At 40.0% G+C, this 11,096-nt stretch overlaps 1 protein-coding gene across 6 annotated transcripts in view; it reads left to right on the forward strand.

Annotated features, from left to right (window-relative positions):
- The window catches only part of LOC138932674 (uncharacterized), a 199,068-nt gene that overhangs the window by 181,626 nt on the left and 6,346 nt on the right, over positions 1-11,096 (forward strand). For 2 of the 6 annotated variants that reach the window (XM_070294734.1, XM_070294736.1), the window contains 4 exons: positions 202-5,196; positions 5,413-5,577; positions 7,636-7,783; positions 10,297-10,546. In XM_070294734.1, coding sequence (XP_070150835.1) covers positions 202-5,196; positions 5,413-5,577; positions 7,636-7,783; positions 10,297-10,546 — 5,558 coding nt within the window. Of the gene's footprint in view, positions 1-201; positions 5,197-5,412; positions 7,290-7,635; positions 7,784-8,186; positions 8,252-10,296; positions 10,547-11,096 lie in introns of those variants that run through there. The other 4 variants (XM_070294737.1, XM_070294735.1, XM_070294738.1 and 1 more) reach the window with 4 other exon arrangements.

Raw genomic sequence — 11,096 nt, forward strand, 5'->3', positions numbered from 1 at the left:
ATTCTTATTATTTTGTAAAAATAAACTACAAAATCTATATAAAACAAATTTATATTTTATCTTTTTACAAAAAATTACTCAGTCGATCGTATATAATACGATTAGTGTGTAAGATGCATATTTTATATATATATCTGTTTTACTTATGTCTCACTAGAGATCTTTGTTGAAATATTTATTTTATAATTATTTAATTTTTAGGTATGGCCAATCGCGATCCCGAATCTGCAAGTCCAGCAAAATGGCCAACAAATCTGTCATCAATCTTTAAATTCGCCTTCTCAAAATCATGATGTGAACAATTGTCCAAGAAATCCTCAACAGAGATTAAACCAACACAATATGTCGGGCATGCTGATGAACAATCCGCTGATAATGAATCAGCAGGGTACAAATTACAATAATATGACTCAACAGCAGCAGCAGCTTTTACAACAACAACAACAACAACTTATTCTACAACAGCAGCAGCAGCAGCAGCATCAACAGCAGCAAATCATTCAGCAGCATATATCGCAACAACAACAATCGCAGCAGTTGTTACCACATCAGCAGCAACTGCAACATATGCAGATTTTACAACAGCAACAGGAACAACAGCAGCATCAGAACACAATGGTAAATCAATTAACGCAAGCTCCTCATTATATCAATCAGCTGAATCAACAGTCGATGCATGTAATGCAACAGCAGCAGCAGCACTTGAATTCGCAACAGCAGCAGCAGCAGCAACTGCATTTGCAGCAGATTCAAAAACATAATATGCAACAGCAGCAGCAGCAGCACTTGAGCCAGGAAATAGATCAGCCACAATCGACAAATTATTCTCAGCATCTTGCCGAAAATTATGTACATCATATGCAATCACCGCAAGTGTCGAATCAAACCGCTCTCCATCCGCAATTACACCAAGTTCACCAGCATCAGATGCAGCCGCAACAGCCTCAACAAAGTCAGCACGCTATGCAGCCACAATCAACGGATCATTTTCAGATGCAGATTCAGCAGCAGCTACAACAACAACAACATCAGCAGCAGCAATTGTCGCAAGTATGCATTCAGCCGCAATATCCGAACCAACAAATAAATCATCACTCCGTGGACGTTATGCAACAGCAAACTGGCTCCGCCATCATGACTAATATCAATGCTACCGATATTCAGAATAGGCACAATCGAGCATCATCAATTAATGATGAAGATTTAAACGCAAAACAATTACAACAACAACAACAACAGCAGCAGCAGCAGCAGCAGCAACTTTTGTTACATAATCATTCAATGCAACGACACCACGTAGTTCAAAATGGTTTGCCAAACAATCCTCACGAGAACGTTCAGCGGATGTACGCGCAGAACCAAATACAATATCCGATAAGGAATTTTGATCCTACGAAAGGAACAAACGCAGATGCAAAAATGGGACATCAACAGCAGTTCGTTCTATCCAATCACACGGGAAGAAGTTCGAACGCCACTCATGCCGTCGAGGCGCACCAGTCTGGTATGGGACCAAACGGGCAACCCGGCAACTTGCATTTTAACAACAGGACACCACCGTGGCAACAGAATCGTGCTGCAACCGTATCCCATCAACCGTCCCTTGTCACAGTGCAGAATATCACCTGTAATTCGTTTGATCGCGTGCCGCCACTTCATCATCACATTCCACAGCCCTCCAACTGGACGGACGAGGCCGCGCGGAAGAAAGCGAAATCGAGTAAAATAATAGTGAAGAAGCAGCGGCAGCACGGTGTAGCGGAATCGTCAAGAACAAATAACGGACTTGAACATTCAGCATCAAGTCCAATAGATGAGTTTAGCGAGAAAAATCAGCAGAATAATAGTCAGATAGGTTCAACGTTCAACAACAGCGGTCCTTCGTTCCTAGAGGATCCCAGCGGGTACCTCGCCCAACAGACGGCGCTGCTCAACAGCACAATATCGAGGCAGACTGGTGTCAGTAGCTCTCAAGTGGGCATGTTGAATAACAATCCGAAAGTGTCGCCTCAGACCAGTCACAGCATGCATGTCTCTAACACCTATAATTCTCAACCAAAGCCTTCCTCTATCGCCAGTCCTACGAGTACCTCGTCGTCGTTTGCTTCCGTAAAGAATCACGCGACCTCGCCGGTTGTCGTACATAGCAGTATGACACCGACTTCGAGCAACAACAGCACGGATTCCGAGAACAGTCCGTGTCAAGGCTGCGTCACCAGCGCTGACACACAATCTTATATTCAGGATCAATATAAACAACAGATGCAACGACAGTACCTGATGAATACGGATCAGCGCGAGGATCCTGTCACGTCGTCAACGTTCGGCGAACGATATCAAACGAGTAATCAACAACAAATTGACTCTAGACCAATACAAGGCGGTACTGTGAGCACCAGTCACGGATCTCCTATCGGTACGAATAGTCCAGCTAATTCAGATACACCGGCTGCTTCAACACCCGGGATCTCGCAACCGGCAACTCCACAGAGCCTTATCTCATCGCAACCAGCGACACCGCATAGTTACTCGCAACCGCCGACGCCTCACTCACACGTGTCAGGCCAAATGCCATCGCAAACGCTAACTCCGCAAGGGCAACAACAACCATCACAGTCCTTGATTGGTGGCAACATTCAAGAACAAAGATCTGAGACTCCTAATTCTGGCACAATGAGTTCCAGCTATATTCCACCTAGCACGTCGCCGTCTCAGACGTCTTCTTCCACGTCAGACAATTTAACGTCACAAATAAAAAGACAAATAACGACTAGGCAAAATTCCTTGGATGGCTATCAACCTCATCCGCACACTGTAAACGCGATTTCCAGGATATCTATGAACACTTTCGGCGGAACATCGTCCGTGATAACAACTATGGCCAGCGGTCATACAGTCAGCAGTAATACAATTACGTCTGTATTAGCTGGAAGGGCGAATACCGCCACTGTCTCCATAAATACACCATCTGCGATACCGAATCCCGCTATACCCAATCTTTTGCCGAATAAGTCGCAGCATCAAGCACAGTCAATAGCGAATGTGCCAGGTGCTTTAGTTACAACTCACTCCGCTGTTTCGCACAATCAATCATTGACGATGGTGTCTAAGTCTCCGCTTGAAATGGTCCAAAGCGTTGTTAGTAGCATACAAGTACCTCAGACGAGTACGAATTCGTCATTGCAGCCGCAAACTCAGCAGCAACAGCAGCACCACCACCACCATCAACAACAACAACAACAACAACAACAGCATCAGCAGTCACAACAGCAGCATCCTCAAGCCAACGTTCAAGTTCACAACGTTCTCACTTCTAGTGGTATATTGAAACATTCTGCCGGATCGACGCTACCGCCTGGCCATATACTTGTGTCTAGCGGCGGTCAACTCATTATGGCAAGTACTGGATCGGCCATCAATGGCGTAATGGCACCTCCTCCACCGAAAATCATTTCGAATGCCAGTTCTATGCCACCGTTGTCGGTATCGCCAATGGTCACCAGCGTAACCGGAGCCGTCAGCCAAGTGATTCCTGCGGTAGGTGTAGCCCAACAAGTGATAGGGCAACCGACGGTTCTCGTGAATACCATTCAGACGCCGGTGCTGATTCAGCCTGGTGTGATGACGATGGACGGTATAGGTCAGAACGTGCAAATACCGCATCTTACAGTCGCTACCGGCAATGTTATACAGAACACTCAATCAATCCTCGACGCGAATCAGGATGTATCTAGGACTGTCAGTGCCAACCAAGGTATGACGGTGAATCGACAACCAGCATTACTATCGCCGGAATCAGCAATGACTAAGAAAAAGGCGTACAAAAAACGGAAAGCGAATCCGCAGACCGTAGCGTCGATGCTACACATTGCCTCGTCCCAGCAAAATGCTGGTATGCTGATGCAGTCGCAATCGAACTTTGCGCAACAGAACTTTCAGGCTCAAAGTATAGGCGGGCCTATGCTTCAGGCGTTGACTATCGTACCTGGAAAAGGTGGAGCACCGGCACAGTTAGTCATGAACGGTCAAACTGGTGCAACATCTGCGCAATTTAACGCTCAGCAAATAATTACGAATCCTCAACCGGCTCAACAAATAAATCTTCTTCAACCGGTGAACTTGTTGAACGGAGCGACTGGGATGGTTCAAAATTTCCCAACTATTCAGCAATTTATTGTGCCTGGTTTAGGTAGCATGGTTATGTCTGCTGATGGAACGGCCACATTGTTGCAGGATACGGGTAATATCGGAATGCAGCTTCAGATACAGAACGTCAATGGTCAGAATGTGTTGACACCAGTACAGAGTCATAGTAGTATATTTAATCCCAGTCAAAGTATATTGGCTGCTGGTCCAGCCGGTATGGTAATACGGGCGCCGCAAGCAACCGGTGGAAAAATAATTCAGCAACACAGTCCGGGAGCACAATTTCTTTCACCGAACAGCGGCCAATTCCTGGTAAACGGAACAACATCTTTCGGGAATCAACTGAGTCCGATAGTAGCGAATGTCAGTCCGAATCAGCAAGTGACGTTCAATGCCTCGCAAGTGAGACCGCCGAATATGCAGGGTCAACAGGAATTCATACAAATGAATGGGCAAACTCTTATGGTACCTTGTGCTACCGCGCAGAACATTGCTGTTTCCTCGGCACCGAATCAACAGAACACAACATTTGTCCAGCAGAATACGACAATCGTGCAGCAGCAAACGACTATGGTGTCAAATAATCAGATACCAAATTTTCAAAGCGCAACTTCTAACACTGGACAAGCAGTCGAACCTTCTTTAAATCTCGACCACAATCAATCGTATATCTTGAGTTCCGGCATGATTCAAGGAAAAGCGGCATCATCTTCCCCTAAAAGCGGAGTAAATTCACCATTGTCTGACCAAAATATCGAGCAGCAACAATATGTGCTCGCTAGTAGTAGCACGACTGTTGTAGAAAAAACGGCTCAGCAGAATGAGCAACATAGTCCGCTTATGGCAAGGCATTCGGTATCAACACAAACAGCCGGAAATCAAACCAATGTGGTACAATCGGCAATGATGCGGCAAGGATCGCCACCAGATACGACTACTCATAGCCCAGGAAATAGTCAAAGGTCCAATAGTCCGGCCGTGGATACTACAACACATGGTGCAGCTTCGCCAGCGCCTCCAATCACCGCCAGACATCACTCGTCGTCAACGGTAAAAAATTATTTAAAACAAATAGAATAGTTTATCTAATTTTTTTTGCAACATAAATTCTAATTTCTTAATGTTGGAGAAAAATATAATGTAATAATTTTTGTTTAAATTCTTATTATTATAGCTTAAAATAAACAACGTATAGAATTTTTCTCCTTCTACAAAGAATAATCGCGTTTATTTTGAATTATTACGTGAAGCGCGATTTATTTTCAGCCTATGGTTCATTGCGTCTCAAGCAGTGAACCGGATTCAGGCGACGCACAGGTAGCATCGGAAGATTGGAGAATGCAGAGTATCGCCACCAAGGAGATCACGTTGAATCAACCGAGCTTGCACGGAAAGACTTATGTGGAGTCCACAGTGACCACTGGGATCCAGGTTGGTACCCACGTAGAGCAGGTCAACCGTCATCTAACTATAATAGACATGCACCAGCCAGCCGATACGACACACCCAGAAAACACATACGCTGACTCACAGGAGTATATGGACACTTCATCACCAAATCATTCCATTAATTCAGACACAATGGACCACTCTACCGTGGAAGATCAACTAAGCGTCAGTAAAGAAATGACGGATGTTTCCTATTCGGAGATTGAGGTCAATCCGTTGCCAATCATAGGTCACGGTCATTATCAACCAATCCTTTATCATGGTCAACATTATGTCCCTAATGCGAACGTTTATCGACAGCAAGCCTTAGTGCCAGATCACGCTCATTATACCATGATGCCACAGATTAATAACAAATTCAACGACAAATCGTGCGTAAATAGTAATCGCGTCTCTGAAATCGAGCAGCGTGTCATGGAACAAGAAGAGATGGAGCAAAATTCCGCAGAGAAATTATTGGAACGACATAACACCGGGGTATCTTACTGTCCACAAAATATCGGGTATCCGCAAAAATTTGTCAACGTTGGCATCGCGCCGTCCGAACTGTATCCACATTTATATAATTATAGGTCTGATCCTAATGGCATTGCTGTTGTTAATTACACACCTAGTAAGCAAACCTACATTAATCCATACGTTTATAATCAATTCGTATATGCGCAAGAGGGCGATGACGCTGACGAGAGTGATTCATCGTCAGACGAGTAATCATTTTTTTTCGCGCGGGCTACAAAATTAATTAATTTTGTAAATTGAAATGAGATAGATATACCAGTGGCATTATTAGGTTGCGATCGGTTTACATTCGATAATATTAAGTTTGTAATTAGTTTGTATTTAACATTAATAATTTTTACATCCGCGCTATGGCGGAGAGCGCTCGTTTATTCGTAGCGTTATTATTTAAATCGTATATTGCAATAATGTAATTGTACTACTAATCGTGTGTTGATCGGATTAATCAGCAAAAAAATCACTCCTTTTTATATATAATAACAAAAAAATAAATTTTTACTGAACATTATCCTTTTCTCTCTCTGATAAAAATTATATATAATTCTGAACATATACAGGGTGTATCTTAAAAAATGGGAAGTATTGCAATGAGGGATTCGGGACACAGAAATAAGAGAAAAAGTTCATATAAACATATGTGCGATATGACCTTTCAAGTTATAGCTTATTTTATTTTCCAATCGAGTTAATAAGATAGCATACTTGGATATCGTGGATAGACCGTGCTGGTCCTGTTGCCTGGCCAGCTCGTTCTCCAAACCTGAATCCATTCGATTATTACTTGTGGGGGCATCTAAAATCCATTGTTTACAAAACACCCATTGACAACGTCAAGATACTTCGTCAACGTGTTGAAGATGGTTGCCGGGAAATTCAAGCAACACCCGGAATTTTTGAAAAAGTTAGATAATCTATGATGAGACGTGTTGAAGCCTGTATTCAAGTTAGACGTAATCATTTTGAGCACTTCCTGTAATCGTAATTATCTTAATTCTGTTGAGAAATAAACAAGCTATAACTTGAAAACACGGTCATATCGAACATATGTTTATATGAATTTTTTCTCTTATTTTTGTGTCATGAATCTCTCATTGCAATACTTCTCACTTTTTAGGATACACCCTGTATATACCTTGCAATGTAAGCATGTGTAAACAGAGTTTGAGTTTGTCTCTTTTGGTATCATTATCGTTTGCATGCATCGATGAATCGCGTGATTTCTGCATTAAAAGCATCGGAGATATCGGTCAAAAGATCTTACAATCTTTCTATTAATTTTTTCTTTTAATTTAATTAGTTTTTTTTTCTTTTGTATTGTCTAATCCTTGTATATTTTAATTGGAATTTTGCGCTTTTGTCTCCTATGCTCGATCGAGGAAAATCATAAGGTCCTTGTGAAATATGAACCGGAATTCTCAAGTAACGAAAAATAATACATCGGCACTGAATGATACACTGTGAAATGATATTAGCATGCGATTGGTAGGCTTGTGCCTGAGTTGATCGAGTTGTATTTGACAGATCTATACGTCAGAGACGTTGAAGCAAGCCGAAGGTGTGGTGAGCACGGTGAGGTGCGAGGGCAGGGAACATGCCCTCGGCCGCGGAATCAAGCGAAAGCTGGACTCCATCCATTCCATGCATTCTACTCTGCATGAAGACCAAGATGGTCAGTATTGTATAGTACTCTTAGACGTTAATCGTATACGAGTAGTCAAAATATACTTCCGCTTAGTAGCGATAAAAGCATTCTACGAAGAAACTTTAATGATATAATTAATGTAAACGAAAAAAGAGGTAGTATGAATTTACAATCAACATGTACAAGTTTCCAATTTTTAATAGAGTAATATCGGAATTAATATTTCTACTTATAGATTTTATGCGAGAATATATTCTCACTTATATAAATTACTTTATAATTTAATGACGAGTATTGAAGCTCATTAACATTTTGTTTCGATAAACGTATCGTAAGAAAGTTTCTTCTTCAGGATGTTTTTTGTTAGTTGCTTTTTGTGAAAATGAGAAATGCAAAGCGTCGCTCATTGTTTTGCCAATTCATTTAGTAGACGCTGAATTCGTCTACACAAGAGAAAAACAATGCGCTCCTGGTCCTTGTCGCCAAATAATCATCGTATGAATATTATTATTAAGAGTATTTCTTTAAAACTATGACTTTATCTTTAATTGAATTGTTTGCAACTTAAAAAAGTACACATGCTCGCGTACATTATTTAATTTCATTGGCATTGTCTAACTCTTTTTGCTGTTTCAACCGAGTACCACGTATATCACCATTTTGTCTGTGTGTTAATAGTATTTATTTATTAGTTTAATTATTATATTTCAATTATGCATGCTTGTTGCATGATAAAATATACGCTTGCCGCATTGCAATTGCTTTGGTAGCAGCTTTTTTCACAATATTTGACATTCTGCGCATGCATGAACTAGACGCTAAATCGAAAGGGATCGTTTCCCTCTTCGAGGCTTTACGCCGGGAAAATATTTTGTGCAAATCAGAATTAAGTTTCTCCGAATCAGTCTATGATAGCGACTTATTCGTCATAACGTCGCATTACATATTAATCACATTAAACGCGAGAAGTCGAAGAGAACAGGTAAGTGGCGTCAGTACTAAAATACATCATTCATCACGTATGTGTTTTCGAGAGCGCTTGGGGAAGTGAAGAAAATAACTTTTGACGTTTGTAAATAATGCCCGTGAAGAACCCCTTTTTTGCGTTTACTAATTGGCTGTCAGGTTTGTTAATACCATCACCCATGCAATTACATTCTCATCCGAGTGGTCAAGGATCTTGAATCATATGTTCATTTCGGAAGGGGTGTGGCTCACTACCGTGTATTATTTCAACGTACCTTGTACATATATACCCTTATGTCTTACATACAGCATGTGCATATTCCCGAGGATATAAAGGTCTTTTTCGAATTATTTCATAACGATTGAGAAACAATGATTTAGGTGCACATAAATGTGAAATAAAATTAGATATCAAAGTATAAAGTTGGATTAATACGTCTAGGACGAATTGGAAAATACGATTGTTATATTATATTTATAACTATGATTATACTCAACAGTAAATAAATGATTGGAAAGTATAAATTCTTTTTTATAAAAAAATCCGTATTACAAAATTAAAAATAATAATTGAGTTGAGAAGGGGAAAAGTTTCTAATAAATTGTTAAAACTTAAATTGTTAAAAATCTGTTTTGTTTTTTTTTAAGTATTATAAATTTCTATAAAGTGCTTATTTGCTTGAGCCATACACATATGAAGAGATTTCGTCTTACAAATAGATAATGGAGAAAGGGGAATATAGAACAAATAATATTCATATCGATAAAATCATTGCATGTATTCGAACCGTCTGATATTTCATTCTGCCTTTGAACTCGCCTATCACCATTGAATGAAGCTACTAATCATTTTTAACGAGCACATACGCGAGCAAGAAGCACATTGTTACGATACTATTCGACGAGTAGTTGAACCATCAGTTTCGAATATTCCTCTGCGACACGCACTATAAGCATAACATTTCGCTGTTATGCGTTGCACATCTCGCAATCGAGATTAATACAGATGTATCAGATGGAAATAATGCGGTACCGTATATGCATATGTACATTTATGTACATGAAGACAAATTATTTATGTATATATATATATATATATATATACATATATACTAATAATTATACTAATAACTTCTATTGATCATTTCAATAATCGTCTTGTAGCTAATCATGGCAAATATTACAAATAATACAAAATATTAATATATCCTTTGTGTGTATCAAACAATTTATAAGTCACAAATTAATAAGAACAATTATAGATATTTTATAAAGTAAATAAAATCGCGATATGATAAAAGGAAAACATAATTTTAAATTTCTGATAGATAGAAAGTAGCAACAATTTAATATTATTAATGTAATTAGTATATATAACATATACTAATATTATATCTAAAAAAAAATTATTTTTCTCGTTTATACGACTCCATCACAGTTTTCTATCCAATGTGTCTGTACAAAACTCTTTTCTCGGAGATGGGCTTTCTTTGCAATTTTTTCACAATCACGCGAAAACAATCGAGATGCAAACAAATCTCTGAAAGATACCGTACCTTCTTTGGAACCCCCAGTAGCCGAGACAAAGGACTTAGACGATGGAAACCAATGGAAACTGATGGTCGGTGACCTAGTGTGGGGTGCAGCAAGAGGAAGCCCGGCCTGGCCGGGAAAAGTCGAATCTTTGGGCCCTCCGGGTACTATGACGGTTTGGGTCCGGTGGTACGGGGGCGGGGGCGGTCGCACCCAAGTCGATGTCAAGACCCTCAAGTCCCTCTCCGAAGGCCTCGAGGCGCATCATCGCGCCCGTAAAAAGTTTAGGAAGTGAGTCAGCCACCCCGACAGGGATGAACTATCGAAAGATGAGAGCCTCTTAAAATTACCTTATTGTTTAATAGTCATCGCGTTAATGTTAATATTCAGGGGAAAACAGAAAACAGGAGAGATGCTTGAGTATTTTTAAATTTTTTCTTTCACGTCCGGCATTCTCGATCCTAGAATTGTGATACAGAAATTACATGATAATTTACGCTTTTATTCTGAGCATTATAAATGTCGAATAATGGAGTTGCATTGTGTCGACTTTTTAAGATTGGATAAAATATGCACGTAATGTTATATAAATTGTATTACATTTAATTAAATATAATTGTACATTTTTAGAAGAGAAGAAGAATAAACAAAGAATGATCGCGTGCTACACGAGATAGATATCTACAAACTTAGTATACAAGATATTTAATTTTTATCGCATTATTGGGATATATTGCGGTAAAAGTATGACATAGGAACCTATCTCGTAATAAACTCATACTCTAACAGTAATAAACCTTCTCTTTCTTTTCTTTCTGAAGAACTCTTATGGTGATCGTGT

This window comes from Polyergus mexicanus, unplaced genomic scaffold (genome assembly GCF_030449975.1).
Source record: "Polyergus mexicanus isolate NDT 795.1 unplaced genomic scaffold, iyPolMexi1.0 SCAF_4, whole genome shotgun sequence".
Taxonomy (NCBI): Eukaryota; Metazoa; Arthropoda; class Insecta; order Hymenoptera; family Formicidae; genus Polyergus; species Polyergus mexicanus.